Below are 17,957 nucleotides of genomic sequence, written 5' to 3'. Positions count from 1 at the left end.
CACACTGTGCTCGTCTCTGTCAATGTTTTTCACATTTATTTAAATAGCTACTTATGTTTAATGTTCATCTCAATCTTATGGTCAAAGTTTGTTCATTATGATATTTGTATACATTTTCTTGACATCTTGTTCACGAGTGAAGGAAGAAGGTTTAAGTCTTGTCAGAACCATGTTAGTATGTGGGAGGAAATACACTAAACTGTGTTTTAATGTAGGCATTAGTGCAGCTATGATAAAAGGTCTGAAACTGGAGCTTTTTTCAACATTTAATATTGTTTAAGTCCAAGTGGGTTTTCAAGAGTGGCACAGAAAGTGCTGTTAGATCACATGACTCAAGGAAGGAGGTTGTTTTTTTTTGGTAAACACCAAATCATCAACACCTGCTGCCAGACTTTTGCCCGTCTGCCAACTCTCACCGGCTCTGGTGCAGCTGACATCCCTGGAACACAACAAGTCTCAGATAAATAACACTTTCAGGACCAAAGTGGCCCCGTTTGAGAACAGGGAGTCCAGAGCAGCAGAGAAGAATCCTCGCCGCGCTTCACCATAATGATGTTCCACGCTCCCATTGTGCCTCGCGCCAGGAGGAGGCCGAGCGACGGCGGGACGCCGAGGCGTGAGGACGCCAGGTTTAAAGATGTGAGGCTGTACCTGGTGGAGAGGAAGATGGGACTCAGCAGGAGGCGCTTTCTGACCCAGCTGGCCCGGTCCAAGGGCTTCATCGTGGACGAGCATCTCAGGTGAGAGTGTAGTATGTGTGCCAGCAACACACACATCTCCCACCGCACAAGGTCACAACTGCAATTAAAAGCCTGGTTGAGTACTTTGGCTTCGTCTTTTAGAGGAGCCATGAAAGGATCATTACATGCTCCAACAAACTCATTTAGAGGGGTTTAAAGAATCAGTCAGTGCTTAAACTTCTTGATTTTTTACACTTGTTTTTTTCACTTATTTGAGGGAAGAAATGAACAAAAAAAGCAATTTAAAATGGAAATTATCACATCTTTTTTTGCTTTTTATCCCACGATTTTTTATTAAAATAAATATACGCATATTAAAATGTTACTTATTTACGATGATTTGTTTTTAAAAATAGTTTATATATGTAAAATATAATTACCAAATTTAAATTATTGCAATGTTTAATGTCCCCTCCACCAGATTGAGGGGAAAAATAATCCTGCTTTTTAAGGAATTTCGGTTTAAAAGTTTCAATAAAAGTATTTCTCGTCATTCGAGAAATGTTTTTGTTACTCTTTGTTTCTGAATAAATGTGATTAACAAAATAAAATTAGTGATGGGCTGACGAAGCTTCATGAAGCAGTGTCATTATTTTCAGAATCCACTAGATGGCGGTCTCTGCACTATTTTACTTTGTTTTGTCCATATTTTCTTAAGGTGAATTCACACTTTTCCCACTTTATTTATATTACATACTTTAACACACAAAAGCATTCAAATATTGGATTCATATAAGAATTTGTTGAACATGAATATTATTGAGAAAAAAAAATGTTAATTAACTTTAATATATTCAAACCTAAAAAACCCAACCTAATAATAATAATAATAATAATAATAGTCATAATTAAATAAAAATAATGAATGAATTACAAGTACAATTGATTCTCAACAAATATATACTTATAAATGAATAATATGAAAGATGTACTGACCTGTTTCACACACAGAAATACATTTTTCATTCTCATTTATGTTAGAATTCAAGAAGAAAACGTCAAGAAAAAAAAAAAAATCCAACGAAATTATAAAAACGACTTGTAACTTATATATTGTTTTATTGATTGATTGAATTATGTTTAACCATTGTGTCAACTCGGGGTCAAGGTGAACCGGGGACCCAAAAACACAAGGTATACCTCAAACACATTTGTTTTGTCAATTTTAGAGATAACACAAGGCTTAAAAATGTATCATTAAAAGCTCTTTCCCCCCAAAAAAACAATGATCAGTTTTCTCATAAATAATCATAAAACACAGAATAAGAAGGGGAAGTTATTATAATAATAATGAAAAATAGAATCAAAATCAAATTTTAATCAAACATTTTTATATTGTTAGAGGACTTTACGAGCTCCTCATGCAAAAACATGCTTTTTAATAAAAGAAAACTTGAGCCTCCCTTGAGGAAAGATCTGTTTTCTCCGAGCACTTTTGTTTCTTGCGCCTCCAGAGGTTTACCCAAAGTCACTTTGAATAACCTCACAATAATTGGCAGCGCCGGTTAAGTGGCTCAATATCGACCTCTGACCCCGGCGTGTTTATTTGACGGCAGATGTTGAAGGAGGTTTTGACGGTCAACGGGCTGATTAGCGAGACGAGAGTTCGTCGGGCCCCCCGATACGTCAACGCCCGTCAACTCTGTGTTTGATTCCACGACTCGGTTTGTTGCGTCAAACTTTTTTAATTGTCAAACTTGAGGAAACGTTTTTTTTTTTTTTTTTGTTGGCGCGAGCGTCCCTCGCCGCCGTGAATCATCCATTGTGTGCTAATTATGGGAGCAGCTTCGCCTTCATGTGCTGTACTTGAAAGTATCTTTAAATCCCGGAGCTGACTCCGTGAGAGCGGTGGACGTCCTCGGCTTGACATCCACTCGCGGTCCTTTAAGGCCGATCACGTTTTGAGGCTTCCATTAAAAAACCTCAATAGAAAACAGTGTCGCCCCCCAAGGACCAGGTCCCCGTCAGTGAGGTAAACGGGTTCACCCCGGGGGAGTGTGTGTCAGTGTGGCCGGCGTGGCAACATTCCCAGAAACACAGCTTGAGCGAGACTTCGGTTACACTCGGATAGATACAATAGTTTGAGAGAGCGGCAACAACAGGAAGTGGAGCGTGGCTTCCTGGAACTGACAGCGATACTGCGACCAAACTGATATCAGCTGCACTTTGATAACAACAGCAGCGGCAGCACATGTTTGGTCCCGCACACCTGACGGGCTCACGGCGCCTCCAGCATATGGCCACATGGAACCGTGCGCATCCCAGTGTGGATAATGAATGTTACACACACACACACACACACACACACACACACACACACACACACACACACACACACACACACACACACACACACACACAGGCTCCAGGTTTGGAGTGTGAGACGCACAATTCATCCAAACAATGACAGGTTTGTTTGGGCAGATTGATGAGCCACATTAACAATGGTAGGCAGACATGTTGGTTACCGAAGAGTCCAAGTGGTTCATCCAATATTCTTGATAATAATACATTTGCAGTTTGTTACTTAAAAAAACAAAAAATGTTGGTCAAATAATAGAAGCCTCATTATACCACATGACATGAAGGATGGAGTCAGTTATGTTAACCCTTGACCCAGAGATAACACAAGGGATACCTCAAACACATTTTTTTTCGGGGTCACCTTGACCCAGAGATACACAAAAGATACCTCAAACACATTTGTTGTCGGGGATCCGGGTCACCTTGACCCAAAAATAACAAGGGATACCACAATCACATTCGTTGTCAGGGATCCAGGTCACCTTGACCCAGAGATAACACAAGGGATACCTCAAACACATTTTTTTTCAAGCCTCCGATCACCTTGACCCAGAGATAACATAAGGGATACCTCAAACATATTTGTTGTCGGGGATCCGGGTCACCTTGACCGAGAGATAGCATAAGGGATACCACAATCACATTAGTTTTCAGGGTCTGGGTCACCTTGACCCAGAGATAACACAAGGGTTAAGTGAAAGAAAAAAGTTGTAAAAAAAGGGTAAAAGTTTTGCTTGTTGTTTTCTATTTGAGTAAAACAAAAGGATATTCCCTTTTTTTTTTTTTTACATAGTTTATAGGCCACACACAGTGGCGTCTGGTCCATAGAGGGCGCTGGGGCGCTTTTTTTCTTTCTTTATCTTCACTTTATACATTCTTCATGAACATTGATGATTTCCTAGGTTTGTAGAACTCTTCACACTGATGAATCTCACTAAGTGCACTGCTTTACAGTACGCTTTAAGACAGTGCACTTAACGGAAATGACAGCACTTTTTGCCAACCGAAACACGTTATAAAATTTAGTTTTATTGTGTTATTACTGTTGTTTTTTTCGTGGTGAAATAAGTTTTTTAGAAGTGATGTCAGTGACGTTTCTTGCCATTGTGGGTGAAAAGTGTCCATCGATCTACACTCAATTTAATGGCCGTTTGAGTGCTCCAGTTAAATGCACAAAGCGCACTACATTTTCGCACATGTGAACACACTCCTTCATTGGTATATAAAGATAAATGTACTGGCACAAAGAATATTTTTTACTATAGTGAGTAAGGTGGTATTAGTAACGTGGCAGTAAAACGCCCAGATAAAAAACTAGCCAACCAGAATAAGCACCGTCCATCTGTTGTCTAATACTTTGATCAATTATGGATTTAAACAGAGCGAGTCTTCTGTAGTTTGAAGCAAACATTCTTCCCCTCTTGGCTTGAAGTACAGTTTTGATAAGAATTGTAAGCTTAGATGTTTAATCCTCTTTCACTTTGGCAGTTGCAGGAAGCAAAAGACAAAAATAAAGTGCACTCGACTTGCTCCCCCGTCTGGCGAGGCAAAGTACTGTCTTGACCCCCTTTGCCTCTTCACTGAGGATTCATGTCCCAGCAGCAACACTAAATATATCACTTAATAACATAAACTGAACTTAAATGGTTAAAGTCCCAGAAAAAGCCTGCAAAAATAAGAATGACTTAAGATGTTGGATGAGGGAGAGGAAGATCGTTCCAAAGCTTAGGAGCAACAGTCTGGAAGGATTTCTCTCCTCTGGTCCTGAACTGTGTTCAGGAACCATCAGTAGATTCTGATCCACAGACCTCAGAGCCCGAGCTGGGGTGTAAGGCTGGATCAGATAACTGATGTAAGGAGGAGTCTGACCATGAATAGATCTGAAAGTAAGAACCAGAATTTTAAAGTTGATCCTGAAAGAAACTGGAAGCCAGTTAATTGTTTTTAAGGATCAGGGAAATGTGAGTTCTTCTACTAGAGCGGCTCAGAATTCTCGCTGCAGAGTTTTGTATTAACTGCAGGCGAGACAGATCCTTCTTGTTTAGACATGAAAACAAACTGTTACAATAGTCCAATGGATTACAAGCTTCAGATCGTGTTGTGACACAATTTTCCTAAATTTAGAGATTTTATCTCAGTTGAAGGAAACAGTTTTTGGTCGTTTTTTTTGCAGTGTTCTACTAGAGACTTGTCTTTGTCCTTAAACCTCTTTTTCTCTTCGCTTTCCAACAGTTTTTCCACAATAAGTGATGAAAACAAAAGGGTTTAATCTGTGATTCTGTCAGTTTCAACACCATCTTTAGAGGCTCTAGCTTTGGTGCCATGGATCGTAGCCTTGTGTTGAAGTAAGTGTGTGATGTCACAGGTTATCACACTCACAAGAATGGCGAGTCTATGTCATTAGCAGTTGTTCAATACTTCAACACGTGTCCCGGGGGATACGTCGGTTGTCGGAAGATTCTGTTGAACAAACCTGGAGTGAAAACTTCGCCCGAGGGCTTGTGAATTTTAATGATAAAAAACATTTTGTAAGTCTCTCAGGAAACCATATTCCTGCTGGTTTGTCTCATACATTTCTTATTGCCGCGAGAGATGGAGGGACAACGTCTCCTATTCCGAGTTTTCATTCCTGAAAGAGGGACGACCGGGAAGTCCGGCTTAGTACTCAGAAGCCACGACCCTTAAAGAACGTCCGGTAGTCTCCGCCGAAACCTGCGACATGAATTTATCATTACGTCAGACAGATTTATTCCGATCCTAAAAGCCTAAAAATGCCTCCTTGTTCATCAACATTTGACAGAGATGAATATTAATGTGCTCTAAATGGAAGATACTCTGACAGCCTTCACTAATTTATTTGGCGTCACTCAGGGAACTGTCACGTGACCTACTTCAGTGTCTATCCATAATGGAATAACACGACTGTGACAGTCGTCTACTGTTGATGTGAACATGGACATGGATTCATAAATCGATACAAAGGATTGAAACATGTTTCATGCTTAGATTTAATGAAAGAAAAAACGTATAACGTCGATACAACATTGTGATGCCATATAAGTACAATGTATGTGTACATTCTATTGTTTATATTAATATTAAAATAGGAAGAAATGTATGTATAATTAGTGACTCAGTTTTCTGCTGTTTCTTTTACTATTTTATTTAATTTTGTACCAATATGACATTTTTTTAGGATGAGCTTCACGTGTGGAATTTATGTCTGTTAGGTAAAAATAAGCCTAAAGGTTATTAAGAAAATATTCTGTTTAAATCTTTTTACTCTATTTTTTGTTAAGTATCTTCTGAATTGTATTCCCAACTGATTCATTATATTTTACAGAAATTTGAACACATATTTACATTTTACTTTTCTTTTTCCTTTATTTGTATTTTAAAACAAATTATTTCACTGCTTTTTTTCTGGTCAATTTTTTTTTTACTTATCATTATTATTATCTTTATTATTGCATTTAAAAATAATAATAATAGTAGTAAATATTATTTTTTAAATTCTTCAAATGTCTTTTATGATCATAATGCTTTTATTGTGTATATGTTTTATCTCGTCTGTACAAGTGCACTGCTTTTCAGTATGCTTTAAGACAGTGCACTTAACGGAAATGACTCGACATTCTTCTTCTTCTGCTACTTTTTAACGTGGATTGCAACCGGACTTTGGAACTCTATCGCAGACACTTGACAGAACTTTTTGCCAATCAAAACACGTTATTAAATTGTGTTTTATTTTGTTATTACTGTTGTTTTTTTTACTTTATTTACTTATCATCATTATTATTAGCTTTATTATTGCATATTTAAAAAAAAATAATAGTAGTAAATATATTTTTTCAATTCTTCAAATGTCTTTTTTGATCATTATGCTTTTATTGTGTATACGTTTTATCTTGTCTGTACAAGGTTTTTTTTCTTCTTTCAAGAAGTCACATTTAATCACTTAATTCAAAGTCAACTAAAATGTTGATTTAAGTGAGTCTTAAATAGATGTTGGACTCTATTGTACTCATCATCAAGTGTCTGTTTGTACAAAACTCTCTCTTCATTGAAAAATTTACATTAGAAAATGTGCTTAAGCCCCGCCCACTGTTTTTCTGGAGATTGAATCTTGTTTACCATAACCACGCCCACTCTGCTGTGATTGGTCGCCAGTTTATAAATCTGCTTCATCCTTAAGGTGAAAGTTCGAGGAGTAAAAAAAGAAATACTTGGCTTATTTTTTCCCATCATGCCTTGCAGCGACGATGTCACCCACGTGGTGTCCGAGGAGACGGAGGCGTCGTCCCTGCGGTCCTGGCTGAAGGGTCGCGACCTCAGGAGTCCGTCCGCGGCTCAAGTGCTGCACATCACCTGGTTCACCGACAGCATGAGAGCCGGGAGTCCGGTTGCCGTGGAGACCAGACACCTCATCCAGGTTGGTGCGCATCATAAATTAGACAGAACCATCAGGCCCCGCAATAAGCTAAACGCTTGAGGACACTCGCGGGTTTTACCGCGGTATCTCACGGCGAGCGTTTATTCACGAAAAAGGAAACCCAGCGACATCCGGAGCGAGACAAATTGCGGAGATATAAAGTTAATGGAATAATTTCTCATGCATACATATTATGAAGCCATTCCTGCAGGACAACATGATTGTGCTCGTTGCAAATGTACGGCGTTAGCCCACGGAGAGCGAGACCTTGTGAAGACATTCTGCCGTTATTACAACAGCAATATTGTACGATAATCCCCGACGCTGAAGCAGGGTCACAGGAAAACACATTAGCCATCAGGCTCTTAAGAAAGAGAACACTGCTGTCGCACCACCTTCTTCCTGGTGGCTTTTGTTCTTTTGGATTTTAAGAAATATTCCTTCTATATTTTTGGTAGAAACACATTTTTGTTGGAATCTTTACGTATCGGGGCAATAGATGTGATAATTAATGTGTTCTTCTCATTTGGACTATTTCATGTCTAAACAAGAAGGAGCTTTTTACGATAACCACGCCCACTCTGCTGTGAGAATTCTGACCCGCTCTAGTAGAAGAACTCACATTTCCCCGATCCTTAAAACTCTACATTGGCTGCCAGTTTCTTTCAGGATCAATTTCGAAAATTGTGGTTCTTACTTTCAGATCTATCCATGGTCAGACCTTCCATCAGTGATCTGATCCAGACTTGCACCCCAGCATATAGTAGCCAAGTGTTCCATGGATAGGAAGCAACCAATATGACGCTCGTAGAGGAAGTAACTGCGTGTCGCCCGAACACAATGTAGTTGAATGTAAATAATAATAATAAAATTTGTCTGATCGTGAGTAATCGAGAATGATTTTTGAGAAGCGTGTATCGAAGTGTGTGTTGTTGACGTCTGTGGTGACGTTTATGGCCTCACGATTCTGACTACCACGGGACCGGTTAAGGATGTGCTCGTGGTTTCCCTCGAAATTGGAAATATTGCTTCCATCGAAACGCTATGGATCTTCCCTCACATCTTTTGGATTTAGCGTATTTTTACTTTTTTAAAGGATTTTAGGATAAAATGTTGTCCTGTGTGGAAGCATTTTGAGCTAATCTTTCTTAATAAAGTATAATAATACTGTGATATATTTTGAAAGACAGGTGAAATAATCTGAAAAAAAAACCACCTGAGGCCAAGCATTATAGAAAAGTTGATATTTTCGAATATAACTGTTTCACCCAGATACAAGTAATCCAAGAACATTTTTGTGTTGTCAGTACATGATCGGGGAAATTTGTGCGATCCAGGAATGCATGAGCAGTGACATATTTTGATTCTCCATGTTTTTACAGCAACTAGACTTGGACAAAAATATAGCGTAGAACACGATCTGGGGAATCAGCGATCCATTTGTGCATGCGCGTTGCATTCAAAATACACAACTTTATTTATTAAGTTGGTGACATAGCGTCTCTTAGAACGCAAAGCATCGATTTTATGAACGATAAGTCCTCTACTGGTTAAAATCAAGTTAACTATTAAGACGTTCCAGGGAACGTTTTTGTTGGCCAGCATTTCCATTTATCCATTTATGTTTAGAGGAAAACATGACGTGATCTTCGCAGTTGTTTATTTGTGTCGATGATTGTAGAAAAAAAAAGTTTGTCCTGCAAAACGGTGGTTCATTTTGGAAGCTCCCAGAATATCACAGACTAAATAATTGTATCGTGTTTCGACTGACACTTGTAGAAAACATCCTGATGTTTAGAGTCAATGTAAAATAACACAATTTTATTTATACAGCTCAGAATGTATTCACTCATTGAGTTTAAAAACATTGACTTTAAAGAAAGATAAATAGGAAAACAAATAATGGAGTCTGTGAACATTTTATATACTCATTATTTTTCCTCTTATCTTTTATACAATTGATGCTTTGAGACTTGAAGAGACGCTATTTCACCGACTACATAAAGTTTTGCATTTTGAATGCAACGCACATGCACGCTCTACTTTTTTTCGAAGCTAGTTGCCGTAAAAACATGGAGGATCAAAATATGTCACTGCGCATGCGTTCCCGGATCGCGTTCTGACGAGTGTCACAGTGTCACCCAAATAGGGAGTAGATGATGGATGCCTGGAAAAGAAGTAGCCAAGTGACACCAGAACAGAAATAAATGATGCAATGTCTCTGTGTTCTTCCTAGAGCTGGAGCCACATTAAAAAACAACAACAAGAGTTAAAAGTTTTATCTCTATTAATGTTCTAAAAAATGAAATCCAAGAAAAAAAAAACTTTTTACAAGCTGGACACGTCCTGTACCGACCTCTTTTCAAACCTTTCTGGGTAAACGGACGGATAATCCGAAAACATTATCGGATTACAGACTTTCTCTTGTTAAGCAAACCATGGTGGCCTCAACCGGTTTATTGTTCTTTGAGAAGAGAACCCATTTCAGAAGCTCCAACGTGGAGATAAAATAAATTCCCTGGGCACATTTGCCTGCGGCTTCTCTTGATAGTCTGGAAAGGCGACGAGTAATACAGTCATAAATATTCCAGAGAAAGTCTGGGGTGAATTTTAAACATCAAACACCTTCAAATGTTATTTTTCTTCCAGCGTTCCGCTTTTAGAAAAGTTTGTAAAAAGGGAAGGAACGCGCAAACACTGGCGTTGTTCACAGCCTGTGCCTGCGTGGAGGAAGGTGTAGGCGCCTTAAGAGTATTAGACTCATTGATAACCTTTTGCCCTGTTTACGGTCCGTACGCGATTTCATCTGCTCACCTGAGCTCAGCTCGCATTCCCTGCAAGTGACAGAGATTAACATGGAGGCAGCGGCAGACCTTGAGCAGAGGCGGGTGACGACTGCAACTCATCATCCCAGCAGATGGTTGGCGGTGAAATGAAGTGCATTACTTCGGCGACATCTAATGCTTCTCGTACGACTTTGGAGGAAGAGAAAAGTCTTTAGGCACGGAGGTTGAACTCGGTATCATAAACGTTTTTCAGACTCAAACTCAGGCACAGCCATGTACCGTGGTTCGTGACTAGAGTGTGAATATTCCGTGCTGAAAACAAGCATTTATACTTTTACACAGTTTGTCTCTCTCACTCCTCGGGTTCCACTCGTTGCTGAAGTGCATGGTTATGGTTCACTATCACATATTTTTTACTTTATTTTGGTTTGTATCGCACAAAGGGGTACAACTTTCCATCTCCCAGATAAACGTCTTCTTAGCAACGGTATAAAGCCTCTCGTAATATGTTTTTGAAGGTTTTATGCTTGTACAGGCGGTACTTTGCTTTCCACCGACTCACCTGAACGATCCGCTTTACTCTATATTGAAAGGATTTCCAAAGGCTTTTATGATGCTTCACAGACTTTGAGAACAACAGAAGGTTCATATGTAGATCCAGAAATCTGTGTTGAGGTGAGTGGTTGACTTCCTATTCATGGATATATTGCATTTCCATAATAATTAAGTGTTTGAGTTATTTCTGGGATCATTTAAGGAAAAAGACAGATAGATAGATATATGGATAGATCCTCCCAAATACACCAAAATCTATACCACTTCACCAAAAGTAACCATCACCTACCTACCTACCTACCTACCTACCTACCTACCTACACACCTACCTACACACCTACCTACACACCTACCTACACACCTACCTACCTACCTACCTACCTACCTACACACCTACCTACACACCTACCTACACACCTACCTACACCTAACTACCTACCTACCTATACACCTAACTAACTACCTACCTATACACCTAACTAACTACCTACCTACCTATACACCTAACTAACTACCTACCTACCTATACACCTAACTACCTACACACCTAACTACCTACCTACCTATACACCTAACTACCTACACACCTACCTACACACCTACCTACACCTAACTACCTACCTACCTATACACCTAACTACCTACACACCTAACTACCTACCTACCTACACACCTAACTACCTACCTACCTATACACCTAACTACCTACACACCTACCTACCTATACACCTAACTACCTACCTACCTATACACCTAACTTCCTACCTAACTACCTACCTACCTACACACCTAACTACCTACCTACCTACACACCTACCTACACACCTAACTACACACCTATACACCTAACTACCTACCTACACACCTACACACCTATACACCTACCTACACACCTAACTACCTACCTACACACCTATACACCTACCTACCTTACATACCAAGTGCTTTGATGGAGAAAGTGAACAAAATAAAATAAAATAAAACAGACCTTTAACAAGCTGCACTTCAAACACAGGTGGTTCAAATGAAAACACCACTACAGGATGCTGATCGAAGTACATTCATCTTCACTGATGCACAGTTGAATGAGGTAAATTAAAAATGCAGAGTTGGCAGAAAAAGCGACAGAAAACCTCTCTTATGTTATGTATTTAAGAGCAGTACAGTGTGGAAAAGCGGGTTTTATTCAAGGACTGAGCCAAGCAACAAAGTTTTTTACACTCCAAGAACAGGATGAGCTTCTGGTCACAGAAAAATGATGAATTTATATTTCGGAAATCTCAGCCCAGAAGCGTCGCAGCCACTCCGTCTTTTCATTACCTTTTTCATGGAAAAAAAAAAAAGAAACGTGTGCAGCATCCGTCTCCATCAGCGCGGCGCAGTTTCCATCTCCTCATCCTGCCGCTCCTGTAACACATCCAATCCACAACTAATTTTATGGACACAATGTTCCCTTTTGTGATACCTAATTGTCAGCAAGAATGTTATTATAAATCTGGTAATCCTTTTGACACGTATGTCACAAATTGGAAGCCGTTTCTTTGCCGAATGAAAAGGCAATTTAGAGGAAGCAAATTGGATGATGGCGGGCAGATTTGTGATGCCATAGGTTTCAGCGCCGTAATGGATTTCATGCGGCAGACTGTGAGACGAGTGCCATTAGCCCGTTGCTCCGCAGACTCATGGTCACTTCTCCAAGGCAAATGGCAGCATTTGGATATAATTCAATTTGAACTCTTGACAATCTGCTGTTCAGGCACACGTTTGTACGTTTCACCCCCGCTAGTCAACAAGTTGCCAGAGTTCTGCATCATACCTTACCGCACGAGTGTGTTGACGATCGCTAATGGATGTTTGTGTTTACAGGAGCCTTCGGGGACGACCATGGAGGCAACCAAGTTCACTCAGGAGGTCACTGTTTCTGAATACGCCTGTCAGAGACGGACCAGCCTGGAAAATCTCAACGAAATCTTCACGGTGAGCTGAGACCTTGTTGCATAGAAATGTAATTAAAACAGATTTAAAAAAGAGTTTTATTTACTTTGCCATCATCTTGCAGGATTATTTAGTCTGTTTACTTGATTTAAACCAAAAGGGGATAAAATGTAAAAAGTTATCTTTTTTGCTCATAAGTTATGCTGTATTTGTTACTTATTTCTCCTCACAATTTGTGTATGATTGTACAAAACTCTCTTGACATTGTAATACTTATGTCACGAAATGATCTGAAATCCCTTTTATTTTTTGCTGGAGATAAAATCATGTTTACCATAACCACACCCACTCCGGTGTGATTGGTCAATAATAGTGGTTTGTCACCACGCGTCATCAATGCTGGAAGTCTCCACCTCCAAGGGACTTGTTGTATAAACAAAGCGGGCATGATTACAGCTGGCGTGAGGAGCAATTGAAGCCATTATTACATCAAAATGGACTCTCATTTCTAACCTCTCGTTCGACCAGATTTTAGACGGGGGAGAACTTTATTGACTTTATTTAGGATGAGGGACTTACTGCATCTTGGAGAGGAAGAACATGTGTTTCAGAAGAGTTGGGTTTTCACCATAATGCCCTTTTATATTCAATACTCTGGTACAATTTATGTTTGCTTACTTGTTGCTCTGTTAATTATTGTTTGGTTGACAGTGTGTTCCTTTATTTGTTGTATTATTGTTGTTATCAGTAGGTAGATCTAAACCAAAGCTAGGTTGAATAAATTGTGATAAAAGTTTGAGGAATTTTGTGACTTGCCATCCAACAAAACGTTGATTGATATGGTAAGCCAATCACTGAAGGCCCACAGCCACAAGCCGATCAGATCTTCCTTGATGGCGATGACCACTGGGTTGTTGCACCAGCTCAAATCAGCCCCCCTGTTTGGCAGTGGATTCCGGTCAAAATGGTGGCAACTTTCAAGCTACGCTAGAAAACTATGTTTTGCAACCATAAAGAAGGATTTATTTAAACCGTAGTCAGTTTACAACAACGTCTTACATCTTAGACTCCTCTCAAAGGGAGTGTTGGAAATCCCCAAAGACACATCTGTTAATCCCAATGCCGCCATTGACACTGGCATTGACCCCTGGCAGACACATTGGCAGTGTTGTACACATTTAATGGATGGCTACCCAACAAAGCAATGTCTCTAGTCTAAGCTATGTCCAACATTATGACTGCTTTACTACTACCTGGTGAGGTACCCTGGGTAAATCCGACCGATAGGAGTTCCATTGGCAGACCCGGGACATACTGGAGAAACCATACTTCTTGGTTGGCCTCAGAATAGCCCCAGAGGAGTTGGAAGAGGCTTCTAAGTCAAGGGCCATCTGGGCTTCTTTCCTCCAGCTGATGCCCCCAAGAACCATTAACTAGGGGGAGATGGATAAATTAATAAGAAAGAGTTGTTTTGAAGTCCAGCTCTTATTTTCAACCACGTTATGTTATCAAAGCACTTTGATCCCCTTGGACGTCTTGGTCTGTGTCTAATAGAAAGTTAAAGTGGCTCTTTTTTTTTCCCCTCACATGAAAGTATCTCAAATCAACAGATTTCAGTGTCCACCACGTCTAGAAAGCCTGACTTCTCGATGGCTGCCGTCCCCGGAGGCGCTCCTGTTTGTGATGTAAAAATCTGTTCCGCTCTAATTAGACGGCTGGTCAGCCGTCCAACACCGCTCGCCACAAACTACATTAACCTGCAAACGAGCGGCATCTGCAGCTGCGTCGCGTCGCAGCCTCAACAGCTGACGTGCCCACGAACCCTGGCACGCGAGCTGGCAACGGACACGCCCCGAGGCGCCCGCTCGCCACACCAAGATGGACGACGGACAGACGTGACACTCCCCTCGAGCTGCCACAAATCTGTCCCTCCGCCATCTGTTGGGGCGTTGAGGGAGAATAATAGATTCCCTCAAGTGCTGTTGCCGCTGATTGCTTTGGATGACGGCGGCGTTCGCGAGGAAAAAGGGGGAACTTGTGTTATTAGACGAGCGAGGAAGCAGGAACAATAGATCCCCGCAGGGCGACCATGTATCAGTCAAACAAATAATGAACCTCCTCGCTAATCCTGGGAAGCAGTGATTAAATTAGGATGCAATTCCAAACACAATCCCGACGAGCGGTTTAGTCATCGATGGCTGAATTATAATAAACACGATATTCAAATTTGTCCAAACGGGGAAAGCGAGCACAATGTGAGGAATGTTTGGAGGGCAGCCAACGACAAAAACAGATCTTCAGTTGTCAGTGTTTGGAATTCTTCATTTGCCGCAACTTTTTTTTGGCAATCGAATGGGACCACGTCCACTTTTGAGTAAACTTTTTAAAGAAACTAAATTAATAACTAAATCTGCCAGTCTTTAATTAACTCGATTTTTTTAGCTTCAAATAATAGTCAAGGTGTTTGTTCATTTTTGTGTTGCAATTAAAGTTAAAGGAATAAAGAAATCCTGCAAGATCCGGGAGATTACTTAGGACGAGAGGATACATTATACTCCAGCAGTTTTTTTAGGCTGATGTTTGCACATGAATCAGTTTTAAAACAAAGCGGTGAGAACTTTGTCAAGTGTCAGTTAATGTGTTTTTAATTGGATCTTGAATATTAATCACTAACAGTGAATTTTTACAGCATCAAAAATGACTCTGAAATTGAAAAAAACAACAAAAAAATTCCAACATTCTGTTCCATTACATGAATACATAATCTACATAATCTATGTCAAAATTTTCAGTGTAAACAATTAAATACATATACATTTAATGTTAAAAAATGTAGTGTTAACATTGGGGCAACCAAGAAGAATCAACTGATACCTGACGTTACGATACGCAGTCTGGCAAAGGTCACAGGAAGTAGGTGTGAGCCATTGAAACTAAAAACAACCAAATATTTGTTTGTGTTCGTAAAATTGAATAATAGATATCACTCAAAACATTGCTCGTCAAATTTCTCACAATTATTTCTTGACCATTTAATTTTAAAAAAGATATCATTTTAGTTATTAACACTGATTATTTTTTTTTTTTTTACATTCAAATATTATGCATTAAAATAAAAATAAATAGCTTTTAATGTAAAGGTTTAATTTCAAAATCTGATTTTAGTTGAGTAAAAATACAGTGTTCATATTCAAAGTGTGATGGAATAAATTTGCTTTCATACATGTGGTCTGTAAATTACTACAAATATATTCTTGTTCCCACAGTATCACAATACATCAGATTGTTGTCTCTATATTGTATCACCAGTTTCCTGCCAATACAGTCTTATCAATATGATCTAAGAAAAGTGTTTTTATGATAACCAAAAATGATCATAAAAAAAAATAAAAATATATATTTTTAAATGAATTAATTGTGAAGGCAAAGGGATGCAAGAAACAAACATTGGCATACAATCCATAAAAAGTCAGATAAATTCTGATGAATCGATAGTTTTTTTATTGTTGAAATCAGGGGACCCCAAGCGGCCCCCGATCCTCACCGAGCAAAGAAACCCACGTATGAAATAATCATGTTTAAATTGGGCGACAGTCAAATGGGCTTTCAGGGAGTGACCTGAAGGAAAATCTCATTAAAACAGGAGAATATTAGCAAAAAAACACAATTTGCCGCGATCTTCACATCCTATTAATTTGTATCGCTCCACTTGCGATCTGCTGGGAAGCATGCTGCGAGCGCCATATTGGGGCGCACGTGACAAATGATGATGCGTTCGCGTGGCAGCGCCGAGACCCGCTGATGACTTTCCCAAAGAGTTATTAAGCCGAGCCGAGGGCCCCGCCAGGCGTCGGGGGGGCCCCCGTAACGACTTTTTCCAATCCGCGAAGAGCGACCGCCGCAATAAACAGGGCGCCGGATAAACGTATCTTCGCGTCTCACCTGGGAGGGGCTGCTGTTTCGGCGTCTCATCCGGGGCGTCTTTCCGCGGCATTAACTCCCTAATTAGCACGTAGCTTCTCCATCCCCATGATTAAGTCATTACCCTCCCGAAGAACACATCGAGCTGATCAGAAAAAAAACATTTTCACGACAGAGAACATCACCGTGACCAAACAGCCAGAGGTCAGACATCCCTCCAGACTACAGCCGTCTGCGAGAACATGATATGGAACGTCGTCCTATGATATTTTCGAGCCGCGCTAATTAGACGTCGGCTATTGATCCGCGGTCGGAAAAAAAAAACATCCCTCATCTGTTCCGCGGGCTGTTGGCTCGGCATAGTAATGATTTAGCAACACTTCTAATGAGTAAACACGCTGCCGCGCACATTGTTGGTTATCTCCGGCGTCACTTTAAGGTCTCTCACTTAACATTTCATACATGATCATTAGGGGAGGACGTCGGGAAGCGACTCCATATCTCTGACAAACCTCGGAGGAGCTGCCGAAGAAGACGAAGCTGCAGGTTTACAAGGATCCACGTCTCAATTAAACTGACAGCATCTAAGATGTATTCCTGCTGGACCTGATCCTATCCTGTCACACCTTCCTGCAAATGGAAATGTTTATTACGTACATTTGTGGTAAAAAAAAAAAAAAGAAGAGAAAAACATGTGGTTACTGTTTGACAATAAGGAGTAGAAAGTTGTTGTTCAGCTTCAAATTTGTCGAGCAATTATTTTTACCGTTGCTTGTTTGTGGAGGATTCTTGTAGGTCAGGGTTTGGAGATTGGATTTAAACTTTACATTACATTTATTTTACATCCATTTACTGTATCCTTGCATCCATTTAGTGTATCTGTACATCCATTTAGTGTATCTTTACATCCATATATTGCATATTTACATCCATTAAGTGTATCTTTACATCCATTTACTGTATCTTTAAATCCATTTACTGAATCTTTACATCCATTTACTGTATCTTTAAATCCATTGACTGCATCTTTTCATCCATTGACTGCATCTTCACATCCATTTACTGTCTTTACATCCATTTACTGTATCTTTACATCCATTTACAACATCTTCACATCCATTTACTGTCTTTGCATCCATTTAGTGTATCTTTACATCCATTTACTGTATCTGTACATCCATTTACTGAATATTTACATCCATTTGCTGCATATTTACATCCATTTACTGCATCTTTACATCCAATTCCTGCATCTTTACATCCATTTACTGCATCTTTACATCC

At 39.8% G+C, this 17,957-nt stretch overlaps 1 protein-coding gene across 1 annotated transcript in view; it reads left to right on the top strand.

Annotated features, from left to right (window-relative positions):
• The first annotated feature begins 552 nt into the window (after positions 1 to 552).
• Positions 553 to 17,957, top strand: part of dntt (deoxynucleotidyltransferase, terminal) — a 100,771-nt gene continuing 83,366 nt past the window's right edge. The window contains exons 1-3 of the mRNA XM_087802308.1: positions 553 to 740; positions 7,302 to 7,476; positions 12,684 to 12,794. Of these exons, the coding sequence (XP_087658434.1) occupies positions 553 to 740; positions 7,302 to 7,476; positions 12,684 to 12,794 (474 nt within the window). The remainder of the gene's footprint in view (positions 741 to 7,301; positions 7,477 to 12,683; positions 12,795 to 17,957) is intronic.

The sequence above is a fragment of the Callionymus lyra genome, chromosome 11 (genome assembly GCF_982586985.1).
Source record: "Callionymus lyra chromosome 11, fCalLyr1.hap1.1, whole genome shotgun sequence".
Classification (NCBI taxonomy): domain Eukaryota; kingdom Metazoa; phylum Chordata; class Actinopteri; order Syngnathiformes; family Callionymidae; genus Callionymus; species Callionymus lyra.
The sequence above is the reverse complement of the archived record's forward strand: the minus strand, read 5'-3'. Positions and strand labels throughout refer to the sequence as shown.